The 19,221-nt window shown below is 37.6% G+C and overlaps 1 protein-coding gene across 2 annotated transcripts; it reads left to right on the forward strand.

Moving 5' to 3' along the window:
* Positions 1-4,408: 4,408 nt before the first annotated feature.
* Positions 4,409-19,057, forward strand: LOC148839597 (uncharacterized). Of its 2 annotated transcripts, XM_088909331.1 has the most exons (8): positions 4,411-4,575; positions 5,372-5,443; positions 6,477-6,632; positions 7,726-7,797; positions 13,854-13,909; positions 14,220-14,312; positions 14,442-14,534; positions 16,216-19,057. In XM_088909331.1, exons 2-8 carry the CDS (start codon positions 5,374-5,376, stop codon positions 16,264-16,266), a joined length of 591 nt encoding a protein of 196 aa, XP_088765457.1. In that variant the 5' UTR covers positions 4,411-4,575; positions 5,372-5,373; the 3' UTR covers positions 16,267-19,057. The 2 variants fall into 2 exon arrangements, with proteins under 2 accessions (XP_088765458.1, XP_088765457.1); XM_088909332.1 differs by lacking the exon at positions 7,726-7,797 and having other exon boundaries at positions 4,409-4,575.
* Positions 19,058-19,221: the final 164 nt, after the last annotated feature.

Below are 19,221 nucleotides of genomic sequence, written 5' to 3' on the forward strand. Positions count from 1 at the left end.
GTTTTTGTCATTCAAGGTCTCCCTTAGATGCAGTTTATAACTTCTTTGATAAAAAAATTAACATTAGACTTCAAACACAAACAGGCTGCAAAGAAGTCTCGTACAAAAACAATGTGTGCACCTTTTCAATGTTTTTCAATTAGTTAATGAACATGAGCTAAAGAAATGAATTATTAAGACAAAATCAACCATCTGTCCGCTAGATCGAAAACCCACTCAACTAGCTAAATATTCCCTTGAAGTACTGGCAGGACCTATGATTAGTATGATGAAAACGTCCCTTGCATCAGGCATTGTTCCTGACCAATTTAAGCTAGCGGTTGTTAGACCGCTGCTAAAGAAACCAAATTTGGATCCACAAGTTCTAAACAGCTACAGACCTATCTCAAATGTTCCATTTTTATCAAAAATTCTTGAGAGAATAGTTGTGGCCCAACTTCAGTCTTATCTGGATTCAAATAATATACCGTACTTGACAAATTCCAATCTGGTTTTTGCCCAGGCCACAGCACTGAAACTGTAATAACAAGAGTTGTAAATGATATTCTGTTAGCTACTGATGCAGGGAATGCAACAGCGCTTGCGTTTCTAGATCTTAGTGCTGCCTTTGACACAGTTGACCACTGTATTTTGTTACACAGGCTTGAGTCTGAGGTTGGCCTATGTGGAACTGTCCTTAAGTGATTTACCTCCTATTTAACGAACCATTTTCACTATGTTCAAATATCTAATATTTGTACTGCTTTGTCACTGTCACCGGTCAAATCTGGGGTACCACCAGGATCAGTGCTCAGACCAATATTGTTCTCTCTCTACATGCTGCCGCTAGGTAGGATAATATGAAAACATAATATTAACTTTCATTCATATACTGATGCCACTCAAATATACATTTTGTTTACACCAAACAATTCTTCTATTATCACTTTAGTTAATTTCAGTAATGAAATAAAGTCTTGGATGTGTGAAAAATTAGGTTCTGTTGTTTGGAGGCAACAGTGCAGATAGGACTGCTATACCCCCAGCACTCAACTCTGAGGGTTTAAAATTTTGCCTCAAAGATTCAACACGTAACTTAGGAGTTATCTGAGACACAAGGTTCTCATTTAACTCTCATGTTCATGCAGTATCAAAAGGGTGCTTCCTACAGTTAAGAAACATTGCAAAACTAAGGTATTTTCTCTCCACTCAAGACACAGGGAAACTAATACATGCTTTTGTATACAGCAGATTAGATTGCCCTACTATCAGGGAGTACCTATCACACTTTCAAAACCTTACAGTGAATTTAAAACGCAGCAGCTAGAATTGTTACCAGTAGTAAAAAATACGGCCACATAACACCCATACTTAGCTCTCACCATTGGCTTCCTGTTAGGTACAGGGCAGACTTCGAAATTCTTTTACTTTCTTACTGTATAAGGCTTTCAGAGGTCAGGCACCTGTCTATTTAATGGAGCTGATTAATGTATACAATCCAAGTCACCCACTTAGATCAAAGAACACAGGTATTCTTCTTAGTCCACATATTAATAAAAAAACAGCTGGCAGTAAAGTCTTTAGCTACAGGGCCCCTAGTTTATGGCATAGTCTGCCAGCCTACATACAGGATGCTGAGTCAATTTTAGGATTTAAATCCAGACTGAAAACCTATTACTTCAGCCTAGCCTACTCACACCTTACATCATAGGTCGTTGCAACTTTGGCTGCTGGTGCTGCTGTACATGCCATTGTGTGTCTCAGTGTTGGCCTTCCAAGTCTGCTCTGACCAAACTATCCTATTCTCCTCCCTACATGTCGGGGTGGTGCCCGAACTGGGCACCATCTTAGTTGGATCCTTTTTCACTGCCATGAATCCAAGACGGACATCGCGAATACAGCTATCATTTAGGAGGATGTGGTGGTCTTCAGATATCTGCATGGAGTACTGGCACACAGAAGAACATGAGGAGCCAGTTGACCTTAGACCCTTAGAGTTTTTTTTCTCCTTACAGGGGAGTTTTTGGTTCCTCTCCTCTGTTGTCTTCTGGCTTTTTCTCTTTCTGTATTGTAATGCCATGAAATATTGTCACACAGCTTTGTTAAGTGCCTTGGGGTAACCTTGTTGTGAAAGCCGCTATATAAAAATAAATTGAATTGAATTGAAAACCCACATACTGCTGGTGGGCTGTCCTTGGTTTCTCTCACTGATACCAGTGCTGACCCCATCGGCCATGATAGCTTCTACTACACTATGATCTGCTGATCTAAGCAAGACATGCTCTATATTTGGTTTCTCAGCTTTGTTGATGCCAGGGACTGGCTGATTGACTTTCTAAACTGCAGTAGACTGTGTAGTCACAGTAAAAAGCCAAGGCCACTTTCATCTCCTTTTTATTGTCAAATTTTATTCTATAACCTTTCAGCACATGACCTACGTGCAAATGTGAGATGCGAAATTGCAGAGAATACACACTATGGCTCCATAAAAATCTGAATAGTATTAAACTTTCCCGGTTTAGTGTGGATACTAGCAAGAAGGCCAATGGCCTGTGTGGATCTCATTCAGAATTGAGATACTTCTCACAAGTACTGTTCATCACAGTTTTGCATAATTCTAGACAACCCATCATACTGTTACACATTACATGTGGGACAAAATAAATCCCATAAGGTCAATATGCCACACATGCATCCTTCACAGACAAGGTGCTGCTGAATCTGCTGATGCTGGTTCTGATCAGGTCAGAAGCCAGCTTGCACCTGACCCATGTCCTGTGACCAGTCACTATAAGGCCATAGAAAGAATGCAGCCACCACCTTTACCCAGTATCTCACAGTCCACCATCCGGTTTCAAGCTAATATCGACACAGATCATCTGGAGAGACAGGAGACTAGCTTTGGTATATATTGATATGGTATATGATTTACATATAGACAAACAGTTGGCATTTGTATTCAGCTGAGAAATAAATTTAATCTCTCTTACTCACGATGTTTTCTACAAATTACACAAAAAAAGGAAAAATTCCAATCTTTGAAGTCATGTCATTTGATCATTTTATGAGTTGCTACATCTTCCTTCAGATGCCAGACATTTGAATCAAAATGTATTTATTTCTCTGCCACTCATGTATCGGGCTCCAAAAGACATCTCAAAGACGCCTGGGTTAAAGAACTGAATGCTGAGGTGAATGATGATAATTGAGCAAAGGCGTTGTCTAGAATTCAAATCTGTTCAGTGAATGTCAGATGTATACTAATTTGATTCAATTTAAAGTCATGTAGACTTCATTGCTCAAAGAATAAGTTGAATGGAATATATCTGTCAGTTTCCCTACTATGTAATAGATGTAAAATGGCAGAGGGCTCCTTAACATATTTCTATTGTCTCTGTCTTGAGTTCTAATTTTTTAGTCAAATATATTCCATTGGTTTTCTCAGGTTCAAAGGAAAGTCATTACTCCTGAACCAATATTTGCTCTTTTTGAAATCTTTTTAGAAGCTATTTCAACATTCACATTTGAAGAACAGTTGGCCTTGATGATTGGAATCATAGTAGTTAAGAGAATGATGAATTCTCAAAGACTGGAAATCCTCCATCTCTCCTTGCTTACAGAAATGCAAGTGTGAAATGAGAACAATTGCTCATATGGGGAGGATATGTTTTTGATTCTTATGTCACCTGAAAAATTTCTGAGGGAGTAGGGTTCCATTTTACAAAAAGGAGACTAACAATACCGGGCTGTTATTTATTTCTTTTATATGCTTATCAAAGTATAATTTAATAATAATTCCTTAAACTTATATAATGCTTTTCTGGACACTCCACTCAAAGTGCTTTACAGGTAATGGGGACTCCCCTCCACCTGGATTGATGCTGATAGCGGTCTCATGCTTGATGAAACTCATACTGTATGTCTGGCATCTATTTGATTATTAATTTATCTGTTAATATATCGTTATATATTTCATTTTCTTTTTTTGTATGTTACTGATTTTTTTATAATTTCTTTAGTAATATTGTTAAGTAATAAAAACTGAAAAGATAAATTAAAAAAAACATAGATCAGATCCTGTTCCTGTTCTAGTTTCCACTGAAGTAAGGAACCCCCAAAATGACATTGCTGGGTTCCAGCTGGGATGAGTGATTTGGAGTAGGTCTCAGTAGTTTATCAGTAATCGATGAGGAAGCACTTTGCATTAATTTTCTTCGAATCAGAGTTGTGAACACAGCCAAGCATTTTCAGTGGTCTCATTTGTAAGTATTAACTTACAAATTAAAACTAAATGACAATCTAAATATAGTGACATGTGGAAAATATTACCATATTTGACTGTCCGATTTAAGATAGATTACAGATTTCCACCTTAACAACAATGTTAAGTCTTCCTTATAAGCGAAATGCATTATGGGACGGACAAATAGTAATGTTCCGTGGTGTTTGCGGATGTGTAGATGTGTAGTTATGGTTTATTGATGTATGCATGCAAAATCACGATGTAATAACATCATAATTTACTATGCGTGCAAAAATAAATAACTGGGTTAATTAATTTACCTCTGTAGTAAATTCTGTAGTGATTAAATACAGGTAAGTAGCGCTAGGAAAACAATGTTAAAGGGAATTGTGCAGATTAGCATGGTAAAGAAATAATGACATTTTACTCACTTTTGTGAGCATAGAACATAATGAGTCATAACACATAAGCAAAGTATTTACCTGTACAAAGAAAAAATATTAAGTTGTAGTTTTCCTCTCGGTGAAGAAAATAGTTTCTTCTCATTAGTTATGTTGGTCCTCTTCATTGTACTTGGCACGTGTTACTATTTTTGTTTAATTGGATGCTGGATATTCATTGCTGCTGATTTCCTAAGAGTACTTTTATTATATCTGTACGTTACTTTTTTTATCAAAATGTATACACAACGATTATTTGTGCATTAACTTTATATAAGAATAACCAGTGACCGCAGGGATTCGGAATTAAGGATCTCTTGCATTGGAACTGTTGAAGATTTTAATGTAAATCACGATACTGTTTAAAATAAGAAAAACGAACTTAAATGCATAAAAAACAAAGACCTCAAGGTTATTTTAAAGCGAGGATATTTTATGTCTTCTCCTTATGTCTTAATTAAAACTTGATAGAGACCAATAAGGAATCACATTATTAATAATAGACGTTTATAGCGTTAAAGCTAGTAGCCCTCTGTTCCATGTCCAGATGCTACAGTAAGTGGAAATCTCTAGGCCCTAGTATCCTATGAAAGTAAGAGGGGAGATAAAATCAAGTGAAAGACATTTCACAAGATTGCCTTACATAAGGCACAGTTTTCATTATGCTCCCCTACAACTGAAGCAGCTGTTGCTCTTTCCTTTCTGACAGACATGGATTCCAGAGAAAAGAGGAAGAGGGACTGTGAACCTGAGGTAGAGGAGACGGGAGTAAGGGGCAGAGGTCAGTCATGGGTCTTTCTGTTTTGTTCCAACCAGTGTGTGTATACAATTTCAGTGTGTTGTCGCAGTCTGTACAACAAGTCAGTAGACCAGGACATGACTTACATTCAACCGATAAAAACAGGACAAAGACATGAAATGAAGAATTGAGATAAGGGATTTTAAAATCTGAAAGTGTGAAGCAAACTAAATTAAAGGATTTTGTTATTTAACTTGCTTCATCGGTACACATTAATTTCAGAAAAGCACACAGCACTTACTGTACACCTTAGGCTGTCCTTGTTTCACTTGATGTTGGTAGTGTAGTGACAATGGCCATATATCATAATGCTATGGCATTACAATTTAAAGGTTATCTTCATAAGAAAATATTTTTTACAAAAAATATTTTTTTAAAAGCTGTGATAATGTGTCATTTTTCTTAAGCAGGCATCTGAAAAGTAACTGCTTCTTTTGTTGTGCCAAGGCAGCAGACATGGTTGGACACCAAGATCAAGTCATTCTAACTTTTAAGGGGACCTTTTACACGCGCATTGTGGGCTTCTTGAAACATAGTAAACGAAACTCGTAGGATACACTGTCTAGACCAGCATTGTTCAATCCTGGTCCCTCAGAACCAGTGTGTCTGCAGGTTGTAAGGGTGTCTTCAAAGCAGCAGCACCAGAAGAGAGACACTGTTTAGTTGTCCAGCTAAGCCAGTAACCGGCTGGTTTAGCCCATTAACAGCTGAGATGGAATAAAACACACCAGTCCTCCAGGACTAAGATCCAGCATCCCTGATATAGAATACCTGGGGGATTCAAACAAGAAACAGCTTTTAGCTTATTCGTTGAATAGATACTCTTAAAAACCAGGAGTATGGTGCCATGTTAAAAAGGCATGCATCAGTGCTGTTAAACGCACTGAACGCTCTTAATGACGCAGAGCACTCCAGACAGCTTTCACAGGCTTAGAAGGTTACACAAGCTCATTGATGGCCTCCATGGTTTTGATTCACAATAAGCAGGGTTTCTTCTCTGTTTTGACTTGAACAGGAAAGGAAAGGAAAAAAAACAAGTGCAGCCGCAGCAGATCATCCTCAAGCTCTTCGTCGTCGTCGTCGTCGCCTTCATCCTCTTCCTCCTCCTCCTCCTCCATGTCCTCTTCATCTTCGCGCAGCAGGAGCAGCTCGGGCAGCTCAAGCAGCAGCGGTAAGTGCAGATTCCCGCTCTGCCTTGCAGTCTGGATGCTAACAGGACTTCCCTGTCCTTTGAGCTCCTGTGCCCTACTTTGTCTGCCACTATATGGGGTGAATATTAGATTACCAATTGTGTTCAAGAAAAAAACACTCCCTTTATTTTTCTTTTTGGAATATTTTGTTCAAATGGCATTTTTATACCTTTTTAGAATCAATTTCAACAAATTCCTCTGTAAATTGTTGTATAGCACTTAAAACAACACAACTACCTTTAAATTAAGGATTATTCTCGTTGTTTTTGGCAGTTTTCTTTTTCTATGCAAAATGGCTTTACATTTCTTAAATTTCAACTAAACATAATTTAAATGCCAACATCTGATGGCCTGAATGTGAAAAATATGCAGAATACTTGCAGTACTAAAACATTGTACTGTATATTTCACTATTCAGAAATGCTTTAATCCAAAAATCTTTTATTAGAGAGTAGAAGGTATCATTTACAGCGCCTCGCAAAAGTAATCAGACCCTTGACCAATTCTCTTATTTTACTGAATTACAAATCCTACATTGAAATTTTGTTTTCTGTGATATTTTTATTTCAAAGCACTGAAACTCAAAATTAATCATTTTAATGTGACATTGTTTTATGTTAGAAAACATTCTTAAGAAAAATAAATAACTGAAATATGCTGTTTGTATTCAATCCCCACATGTTAATATTTTGTAAAGCCACCTTTTGCTGCAATAACAGCTTTAAGTCTTTTGGGGTACGTATGTACCAGCTTTGCACACTGTTCAGGAGTTATTTTGGCCCATTCTTCCAGGCAGGTTGTTCAGGTTAGTCGGATGACGCTTGTGCACCGCAATTTTCAAATAGTGCCACAGATTCTCAATTGGATTGAGATCAGGGCTTTGACTGGGCCATTGTAGGACATTCACCTTTTTGTTCTTGAGCCACCCCAATGTTACTTTGGCCTTGTGTTTGGGATCATTGTCCTGCTGAAAGATGAACTTTCTCCCAAGCTTCAGTTTTTTAGCAGACTGAAACAGGTTCTCTTGCAGTGTTTCCCTGTATTTTGCACCATCCATTCTTCCTTCTATTTTAGCAAGATGCCCAGTCTCTGCTGATGAAAAGCAACCCCACAGCATGATGCTACCACTACCATACTTCACTGTAGGTATGGTGTTTTTTGAGGTGTGGATAGTGTTAGATTTGCGCCCCACATATTGCTTTGAATTTTGTGTAAAATGCTCCATCTTGGTCTTATCTGACCAAAGACTCTTTTCCCACATCACAACTGCGTCACTATTTTCATATGGTTCTTTTTGAGTAATCGCTTCTTTGGTGCCAACCTCCCATACAAGCCAGTGTTATGCAGAGCTCTTGATATGGTTGATTGGTGCACCTTTACTCCGCTCTCAGCTACTGAGCTCTGTAGTTCCTTCAAAGTGATCGTTGGCCTCTCTGTGGCTTCTCTCACAAGTCTCCTTATTTGTGCAGAGTTTTGAGGGAGGACCTTTTCTAGGCAGTGTCTGGGTGGTTTGATGTAGCTTCCACTTCCTGATAATTGAACCAACAGTGCCCACTGGGACATCCAAACACTTGGATATTGTTTTACACCCTTTTCATAATTTATGCATTTGTTTTACCTTATCTCTAACTTCTTTGGAATGCTCTTTAGTCTTCATTTTCACAGCTATCCTTCAGATTCACATCCTGAATAATGATCCATTAACTGTGGGGTTTTTATCCAGAAAAGGTGACAGTTATTTTAATGGTTCACAGGTGGAGGCCAATTGTAAGGCAATTGTGTCCTCGTTAGAGCAATTGTTTTTCACCTGTGTAAACTTTAACACAGGGATTGAATACTTATGTAAACAGCATATTTAAGTTTTTTATTTTTCTTAAGAATATTTTCTAATATAAAGCAGTCACATTAAAATAATTAATTTTGAGTTTCAGTGGTTAGAAAAAAAAATATCACAGAGAACTAAATTTCAATGTAGGATTTGTAATTCAGTAAAATGAAAGAATGGGTCAAGGGTCTGAATACTTTTGCAAGGCACTGTATATGCAGCAATATATGACTTAGTGCAGCTTCTATAATAGGTGATTCTCTTTGTCGTGGACATTTTTTTTTAATTACTACAAATACAGCTGTATAAACGCAGAATGCCTTTTTATTTTTTCTGGCCAGACAGAAACATCTAGAGTTGTTCCTCCTGCTACTATTTGTGTTAAAGCCAAGATGCAATGAAAAAAGAAGAAACTCTTGGCCGATGGGATGCATGTGGCATGATGCATACACAGTCTGTGGCCAGTGCTATTTGTAATCACCCGTCTAAAAGAAGTCTCAGGCCTCCCAGGCAAATGTAGCTCCCAGAGCTGTGAGATTGGAGGAGTGAAGGCAAACTGTAGATCATTTAATCTCCAAACTGGTCTGTCTCCACATTTTATGCATTTGTGCTGTAACTATAATTTTAAAATAAACTTTTCCATATTGTTACACCAGAAGCAGCTCTTGTCCTGGCATTGCCACTGAAAACCAGCACATTTGCACAAGGTCTTTTTTAAGATATGAACCTGCTCAAATGCAGTCGGAATGTGATTCCAGGCCGCCAACATTTTTTCAGTCAGGTGGCCAATAATTCAATTATCTGGAGCACACTGAGGCTTTCTATCTGCTCACCTCAACTGCTCAAGCGTTGAGTGAGCTACATTGTCAGCAACTCGCCAGGAACCTTTTCCCTGCTGCTTTCCTTTTAGCTTGTGGGTTTTTTTATTTTCAAGCTCTTTTACAAGGAGCTCTGGAAGAGCGGGCATTTTTCTGTTCACCTTAATTCTTTCCCCCCCAGTATATCAGATCCACTCCTTTGGTCGTCTAAACATCATCCTCACGCCAGGTCCGTCTGCTGCCTCCAGTGAGACAGTTCTTCTCAGCTGGAAGATTTACCCTTAAGGTGGACCATTTTTGTTTAACAAAGCAGTTTCCAACTCACCCTGCCCACTATTTTTTAATCTGCTTATTTCCATCATTGTCATAACCCTATCATACCCTGTCATTCACCTCAATTAACCCTAGCTCTGAGACTCTAGAGCTCAGCTTTGCTATTTGCCACAGTCCTGACTTTCAGGGACCACAGCGTAACACATATAAAATGCCTGTTTTAATAATACTCGGTGGTAATAATATCAGTAATGCCATTACTGATACTCCAATGAAGTCCTTATAGGTTGCTCATATGTCAAGAAATAATTATTTATATATAATATAATTATAAATTACATTATATAATATCGGTAATGGTAAATATATTTTCTATATATAAACAATGAAATAATCACCTCTATTAACGCTGCTTCCCACAGTACTCATTTCTCAGGAACACATACTGAAGAGAGGCATTGTTGCATAACAATATGCTACAAGGTTGCACTTCAGAAAAATTATCTGTGTTTTTCATTCAATGGTAAATTGTTTCTATAAAAACTGTTACTTTATTCTGCAACCTCACTGCACCTGCACATCCAAGTGTGCTCTAACGGTATCAACAGTACCAGTCATAATGAATTTCACAAAACATAGTTCCATTTTTAAAAAAAACACTTATAACCTGTATGATTTAAGTTCATTATTGTGCCTAGAAAAACTACGGTTTGCTTTGTTTTATAGCCATTGGGTTAAAGTCATGTGACAAACTGGAATCTATCATCTTGAGAAGACTAAGATAAATACTGATGCATAAGTGTGTCTTCTAGTTTTTTACTTGATGTGTGCAGAAAGTTAATAACTTACACAGAGCAGTGCAAAGTATAAAATCAGTGCATAAAGTTCAGAGATGTCATTTCAGACCAGAACACAGCAATTTCTACAATTTGTGGAAGACACTACCCCACTTGTCTTGTTGTAAAACCAGGGGTATACAGTGCCTTGCGAAAGTATTCGGCCCCCTTGAACTTTTCAACCTTTTGCCACATTTCAGGCTTCAAACATAAAGATATAAATTTTTTATTTTATGTGAAGAATCACCAACAAGTGGGACACAATTGTGAAGTGGAACGAAATCTATTGGATTTTTGAAACTTTTTTAACTAATAAAAAAATGAAAAGTGGGGCGTGCAAAATTATTCGGCCCCCTTGCGTTAATACTTTGTAGAGCCACCTTTTGCTGCGATTACAGCTGCAAGTCGCTTGGGGTATGTCTCTATCAGTTTTGCACATCGAGAGACTGAAATTCTTGCCCATTCTTCCTTGCAAAACAGCTCGAGCTCAGTGAGGTTGGATGGAGAGCGTTTGTGAACAGCAGTTTTCAGCTCTTTCCACAGATTCTCGATTGGATTCAGGTCTGGACTTTGACTTGGCCATTCAAACACCTGGATACGTTTATTTGTGAACCATTCCTTTGTAGATTTTGCTGTATGTTTGGGATCATTGTCTTGTTGGAAGATAAATCTCCGTCCCAGTCTCAGGTCTTTTGCAGACTCCAACAGGTTTTCATCCAGAATGGTCCTGTATTTGGCTGCATCCATCTTCCCCTCAATTTTAACCATCTTCCCTGTCCCTGCTGAAGAAAAGCAGGCCCAAACCATGATGCTGCCACCACCATGTTTGACAGTGGGGATGGTGTGTTGAGGGTGATGAGCTGTGTTGCTTTTACGCCAAACATATCGTTTTGCATTGTGGCCAAAAAGTTCAATTTTGGTTTCATCTGACCAGAGCACCTTCTTCCACATGTTTGGGGTGTCTCCCAGGTGGCTTGTGGCAAACTTTAGACGAGACTTTTTATGGATATCTTTGAGAAATGGCTTTCTTCTTGCCACTCTTCCATAAAGGCCAGATTTGTGCAGTGTAAGACTGATTGTTGTCCTATGGACAGACTCTCCCACCTCAGCTGTAGTTCTCTGCAGTTCATCCAGAGTGATCATGGGCCTCTTGGCTGCATCTCTGATCAGTCTTCTCCTTGTCTGAGCTGAAAGTTTAGAGGGACGGCCAGGTCTTGGTAGATTTGCAGTGGTCTGATACTCCTTCCATTTCAAGATGATCGCTTGCACAGTGCTCCTTGGGATGTTTGAAGCTTGGGAAATCTTTTTGTATCCAAATCCGGCTTTAAACTTCTCCACAACAGTATTACGGACCTGCCTGGTGTGTTCCTTGGTCTTCATGATGCTCTCTGCGCTTTCAACAGAACCTTGAGACTATCACAGAGCAGGTGCATTTATACAGAGACTTGATTACACACAGGTGGATTCTATTTATCACCATCAGTCATTTAGGACAACATTGGATCATTCAGAGATCCTCGCTGAACTTCTGGAGTGAGTTTGCTGCACTGAAAGTAAAGGGGCCGAATAATTTTGCACGCCCCACTTTTCATTTTTTTATTAGTTAAAAAAGTTTCAAAAATCCAATAGATTTTGTTCCACTTCACAATTGTGTCCCACTTGTTGGTGATTCTTCACATAAAATAAAAAAATTATATCTTTATGTTTGAAGCCTGAAATGTGGCAAAAGGTTGAAAAGTTCAAGGGGGCCGAATACTTTCGCAAGGCACTGTAACTGGTTTTAACAACAAAAAATTGCCATGGTTTCATCAAATGCTTACCACACCAGAAACAAAATGTGCATTTCATCGATGTGTAGGTAGGTGAGTATGGTGGATGCAGGGAAGCATGTTGTCCTCAAGGATAATTTGGTGTAAGCTACAGTGTTATTCAGAAAGGTTCAGTGTTTATGACAGTGTGAAGATATTTATGCACATCAAGGCTAAATTCAGTGACATTTCAGAGAATCAGATGAGTGGTATTCGGTCAGACAGCAGAAGGAAAAAATGCGGTGTCCATTGTGGTTGTACATCTGAGAATTTTGTCAATTCAAGTTCTGTTTCAACACGGAGATTTAAGGATTACTTGCACTGTAATGGGCTCTTTGCCAGGCTACCATTTGAGCCGCAGCCAGAGTTTTAGAAAAGATATCTATAATGAGGTTCTTTCAGTACACCTTGTGCTCTTCCTTTCACTGAGACAGTACAGTGTGCAATGCATATTGCTCCATACCCACATAAGGAGAATACCTGGGCAGAACTATTTCTGAACTTTTCTCTGGTAGAGACACTTATGCAGTGTTGGATAGATCCATGATATCAGTGATTAACCAATTAGTCCACTGTTACTAGCAGCTATTAGTCCTGATTTTTTGTGGGTTTTATTTACTATTATAATTAAAACAAATGTTTTTATTCAGGCTAAGAATGACTTTAGAAATGAAGAAATTCCAGAGGAAATTCATTCAGTATTAACCATGCAACTGTTTGTGACAACATTATTGTTTACATTACATGTAGTCATTTGGTTGATGCTTTTATACAAAGCAACTTACTGTTGCATCCGGTCAAGATGCAAAGGCTTTATATAACAGGAAGACATATAACTGGATGCATATACAGTAACTGCCCCATAGCAGTCTTACTTGTTGTAGCACAGAATCAGTTTTTGCTTATCAGTCATAACACAGTAAGGGAATGGGGCTTATTTCCCATAAAATACAGTTGTGTACTTGAACATTTTGGATAAACATCGTGGCAAAGAGCAGAAACTAAAAATCTCTCTTTAAAAATGAAACTAGATATGGTGAAAAAAGATGAAACAGCATTTTTGAAGGGGTCATGTCACAATTCCACATTGTTTGGATAGCATAAAGACAAATTAAGACACTTTCATGGAAAGATGAATGCCAAAGCAGGTTGTTTAAGGAAACAGAAGTACTGTGCTAAAGATAATGAATTAGTGGCTTCAAGTCAAGTTAAGGAATTATTTTAAAATTCTTATGCTGATGTTCAAGGTCCTAACATGGCTTGGAGCTCCTGTATTAGCCAGTGTGTTATTATTTACTTGCCAACAGGTTCCTACTGTTTGTCACTGTCGTTTACAGGGCTTTCTGTTACTACTGTACTCCTCAAAGTTTAGAATAAATCAGAGACTCAGCCACATTGGGTACTTTCAAGAGTAGTCTAAAAACTTACTGTTTCAGAAAGACTTTGTGATAGTCTTTTTGTGTATGTTGTTTTACAGATTTGTAATTTTCTTGAATTGGACTTTATATAATGTTTTATATAATGTCTTTATGCTTTATGAGGTGATTGTTTCTAAAGGTGTTCTATGATAGAAAAAGAAATGACCCGTTTTGTTGCAGAACACTTCTTCATAATACAAAGCGGTCTTTTGTTGTATTTATAGACTCCCGTGACAAGTCTAAAGCAAAGAAAAGAAGAAAGGAAAAGCAGCATAAAAAGGTATAACTTGATCCTTTAGCAGTCTTCTGGGAAGGAAACTGCTGCTCTTGATCAGAAATATTGAGTGAACCCTGTCAGATAGGATTCATATCAGTGTTTCTGATCAAGAGAGAGTCAGTACAGCTTTTTATTAGATGACAAAACCTAGGTCTTATCGGTCTAGGCTTTTTTATTTTGAAAGAACCTATAAAATAACCATAAGATGTATCCTTTGTCTTGTTTCTTAAATGTAAGAGTAATGCTGCTCTCAGTCTTTGTTACACATGTGAAAATGTTAATCAATGTCATGTCTGGTCTATCATATAAACAGAAAGGTAAGAAAGAAAAGAAGCATAAAAAGAAGAGGGACAAGAAAGTCAAGCGCGAGAAAGAGAGTTCTGGAGGACCTGTTCAGATCTCAAAGGTACCAGTTATTGCTTCTTAACCAGGAACTTCTCTTATCTAAAACTACTAAACTAAACTAAAACTAAGTTTCAGCATGGAAGAGCTGAATTTTTGTGCATATAAATGTGTCTCCTTTTGAATTTTACAGTTTTTGAAGGATAAGAAGAAGAATGATAAGTACAGCATGATTTCAGGAAAGAAGATCAAAATGAAAGTGAAAAAGACGAAGAAAGACAAGCAGGTGAATTTTGGTCAAGTTTAGTATGTTCATTAAACTGGGATTTGATTTTAGAGAGATTAATGCATTTTGTTAGGGTTTTCATTGCATAAACGATGCGGAAAAGTGTCTTAATCTTTAGTCATAGGTGTTGAAACAGTCAAGTCTGGCAGAAAATACAGTGTAATGCTTTGTGGCAAGATTTTTATTTACCCCTCAAACATTAGCTTTTATGATTTTACAAAGTAGTAGGCATGTGGTAGTTGCACCCTAATTTGCCAGTAGGTGTCACTGGAGTGTTGTGAAATTTCTAAATATACTGGTAACTTCCAAAAAAAAAGGAAACACTCGAGTAAATGAGGGATACAAAGTATATTGAAAGAAGGTGCTTTAACACAGGTGTGGTTCCTGCATTAATTAAGCAATTAACATCCCATCAACCTTAGGGTCATGTATTAAAATGCTGGGCAGGCTCAGTTGCCAGTGATTTGGGCTATCATGGCTAGAAGAAGAGATCTCAGTGATTTTGAGATTGGGGTGATTGTTGGAGCATATTTGGTAAGAGCTTCAATTCTCATCTTGCTGATATTACCCAAGGAACAGCGGTTAAGGCGATGTTGGCATAGAAGTCTAAGGGAGAGACATCATCAGCTAGGGGCATCCATGGACAAAAGTTATATTGCTTGACTGTGTTGCCCATGCATTGGTTTGAGATGCAAGGCAAAACAGACGAGAAACTCTGAATCAGTTGACTGCAAATATCAATCTAAGGAGTGGGCAGGCAGTTTCATCAAGCACAATCCGTCGAAAACTTCACAGAGACGGAAACTATGGTGGGATTGTGCATAACCCCCTTATTACACCCCTTATTACACCTAAAAGTTCTCTTTTGCAAATAAAGTCATGCAAAGAACACAGGCTGTGGTTTACTGATCAGTGGAAAAAAGTTATATTGTCAGATGAGTCATCCTTTACCCTGTTCTCAACAAATGAACAAGTATATGTGGGCCGCTCACCTAAAGAACCTACAAACTCAAGGGTTTGTTACCCACCGTGAAGTGTTCTGGCAGCTCTTTTATGGTGTGGGATGCATTTTCTTGGCATGGTTTAGGTCCATTTAACCTCTTAGTGGCCAAAGTAAATGCCAATAAATACAAAGCCATTTGATCACGTTCATTCTGTGGTGAAGCAGTTCCATGCTGATGGGAGTGTAATCTTCCAAGATGACAGTGCCCCTATCCACAGGGCACAAGCTATCACTAAGTAGTTTGATGAGCATGAAAACGATGTAAACCATTTCCCATGACCATCCCAGTCACCAGAACTCAACCCAGTTGAACACTTACGGGAGATGGAGTGGCACCTGAGACAGCATTTACCATACCATCAACAAAACACCAAATGATGGAATTTCTCATGGAAGAATGCAGTCGATCCCTACAGTAGAGTTGTAGAGTCTATGCCAAGGTGCACTGAAGCTGATCTGGAGGCTTGTAGTGGCCTAACACCCTATTAAGACACTTTATATTGGTATTTCCTTTATTTTGACATTTACCTGTATGTGAAAACACAAATATTTGTTCAGATTTAACAACATGATAATGTAGTTGGTTCAAGACACCCACAGTACATAGTGTAAAAAATGCCTCCTGTTCTCTAAACTTACTGTAGTTGACTTATCGTGCTCTAATTATCTTTCTTCCAGAGAGACAAAAATCGTGCAGAGCTGCTGGAATTTCTGAACTCTGCCTTCTGACATGTGGGAAACTATGAAAGTATTCCAGGACTTTTTTTTCCTCCCATACATTTTCCATAAACCATTTCAGGCGTCCCATCATGAAGAGCCACAAAACAACTCAGGGATCTTCAGAATAAGCATGCATACCTGAACTGCTTCTTTTGTTCTTTATTTTTCCTTGCTCCTTGCCAATATATTTTGATAACCTCGAGGAATGTTGGATCAATAACCATTTTCACAACATAAGTATCCTGAGAAGTCTTTATTATTGTACCATACATTTTATCCCACATTTTTTTCTTGATTGTGACTGGCACATTAGGCTTACATCTGAAGTGTAGCACCTGTACTTTAATACAGAGAATTGAAGGCAAATTGAGCTTAAATTCTGCAATGGGCATCACTGCCCTTAATTGTATAGTACATTCATCCTTGATTAGCCTGTACCAAATTCCAGTTGCATTCTGAAAAATTGGCAGTACTCAGAAACATTTAGCACGGTTTCATCTGTCATTTCAAATATGAAATTTATATTTAAGCGTTTTAGCACAGTACTCATACATCCTTCATAAAGCTTTGCTCTGGGGAAAGGCAGGTCCTAAAATTAAGAAGGTGGTACAATATTTGTTATTTTTACAGTACTTAGAATAGAACTAAGAAGTTTTTCCCTTTTTGTAGATTTTAAGTTATAATTGCATTACAAATTTGAGTAACATGTTCACACACAATTAGACAAATACTAATATAATAATTTGCTGTCTTTTGGAAGAAGAATTATGTCTTTGTAATCATTTGTTATGTTATATGTTTTCATTTAAAAGCAATTAAGTTTCAGTAAAATCGTACAGTTGAGGCCCCTACTATTGAAGATAGTTGCAAACTTCTGGTTGTGCCTCAAGATCCCTTTTATCTCCTGATACAAAGCTTCAGCAGTTCCTCACTGGCACACTGTATCAAAATTGTGCTGTAGTCAAATCGGCATTGTCCAGAGTTGCGTACTATTTTAATTTTCAAAGCAGTAATTTACTTTACGGTTTTAAAATTGATTTGTTAGTGTGAATTATCTCAACCATATTTTTTTTATAGATTGTCTTCCAGGATTCCCCTTCATAAGCACATTTGTATATGTATCTCTCAACTCTTCATTACATAGTGAATTTGATATTGTAACGCTTACGGCCGACAGGCACTGTGTAAGAGCCGGCGTACCAGAGCAGGTGACGTCACCGCCCTTCCCTGTGATAGCAGGACTACAGCTACTGGGCTGTAGAGAGATCTCTCTTTAGCTCACCGGGCTGGGTCCCTGCTGAGTGACGCGGGATTCCCGGGTTCGAGCCCCGGACGGTGCGGGGCCGACCTAATGCGGCAAGGGCGCCTGCCTGAGCCCCCGTTGCATTACAATATAAAAGAATATATGTACATATACATATACAATATATGTTTAAGGCTTTGTTTAAGTGCTGATCAGCACATGTTTCTCTGTTAACTGGCTTCTGCTTGCCCCTCTGGATGATAGTAAATACTCTATTTTCTAATACAAATCTCCTTGATGTCTCAGTAAAACTTTTTTAAAAGCTTTTCAGAATTTGTGATGTGCCCTCAATCTTGACTCAAATGATAAGCAGAAGAAAATCAATTCAAATAATTGAGAATTCTCCTGGGAAATTGTAGAACAATGATGTCTATAGTCATAGCTATATTGACTTTTAAGTTTGCTGACACCTCTCTGTTTTTTTAGTCTGATATGTTGAGAGCACACCTGTGAAAAGCATGGATGTAATGGGTTATATTTGTAGATTCTAATGATAAAATTGTAAATTAACAGTATTATTTTGAAGAGTTTAGATTAAAATTCAGATGAAGACTAAGACTATGCTTATTGTTCAACATTATTGTAATTCAGTCTCACAACATTTTCAAATAGGGGGTTCCAGACTTTACTAAGTCTTAAGCAAAGAGTAATGCAGCATATAACATGATTTTGTACCTTCTCCACTTTACCCAAGTAATAGCTGTAGAAAGCTAAGCTAATATTACCACTATCCCAATTTATTAGAGTTTGAACAAAAGTTTTATACACTACATTTTGAAATTATTTTTCATAAAAGACTTTCAAAAGCAACATTTCTGTTCTTGAAAAAAAATATGATTGAAGATTTAGATTTTTATAACTGAAAATCAGTGCTATGGGCTTTTCCATATCTCTAATTGAAATTGATTAAATACTTCTTTTTTTAAAAAAAAATCAAATGTATTGTCTGGATCTTGATCTAAAGTGCTGGTTTTGTCATAAAGGTTTTTGGAAAAATTAGTTTATTCATATGAACTTTAGGCAAAAAATAAACTATTTGTCTTACATAACACTTGCATATTTTACAAAGATGAAGCCTTTTTATGTTTAAATGAAGTATTTTTTTCCCATTTCTGCTACTTTTTATTTATGCCATCTTGGTAGGAATAACGTACAGATCGATCCCCATAGATGTTCCTTTAAACCTGAATCTGTGTATATCTGACATTCACAGGATAGACTAAGTTCAGCTTTGTTTTAAGTCCACATAAGTCCAATGTACCCTGTTTTAATGTCTCTCAGATTCTAGACTACCCTCACATATTTTCTTAATTAAGAAACTGCGGAGCTTTCATTGCCAGGTTAATGTTCTGTGACGACTGTACTACTCCACTGTGTGTATACAGAGCCCTGCCATGGAGAAATAAGTCACCTTGTGGGTGCACTGAAGAAGTGGAAGTTTTCTTCTTTGGTCTGTAGTTATATATTGTTTTTCAATAAAAAAGTGTGACTAACAAATTCATGTCTGGTTTTGTTTTGTGTAGGGCCTGATGTTCATGGTAATGTCAGAAATCTGATTTTTGAACCATAATATTTACTGATGTGGTTTCTGAACATTAGATATCCAGTGTTTAGAAGGGTAGTCATTTTAGATGGATATATTATTGAGCCTTACAGAGTCT

This window comes from Atractosteus spatula, chromosome 2 (genome assembly GCF_055471065.1).
Source record: "Atractosteus spatula isolate fAtrSpa1 chromosome 2, fAtrSpa1.hap1, whole genome shotgun sequence".
Taxonomy (NCBI): Eukaryota; Metazoa; Chordata; class Actinopteri; order Semionotiformes; family Lepisosteidae; genus Atractosteus; species Atractosteus spatula.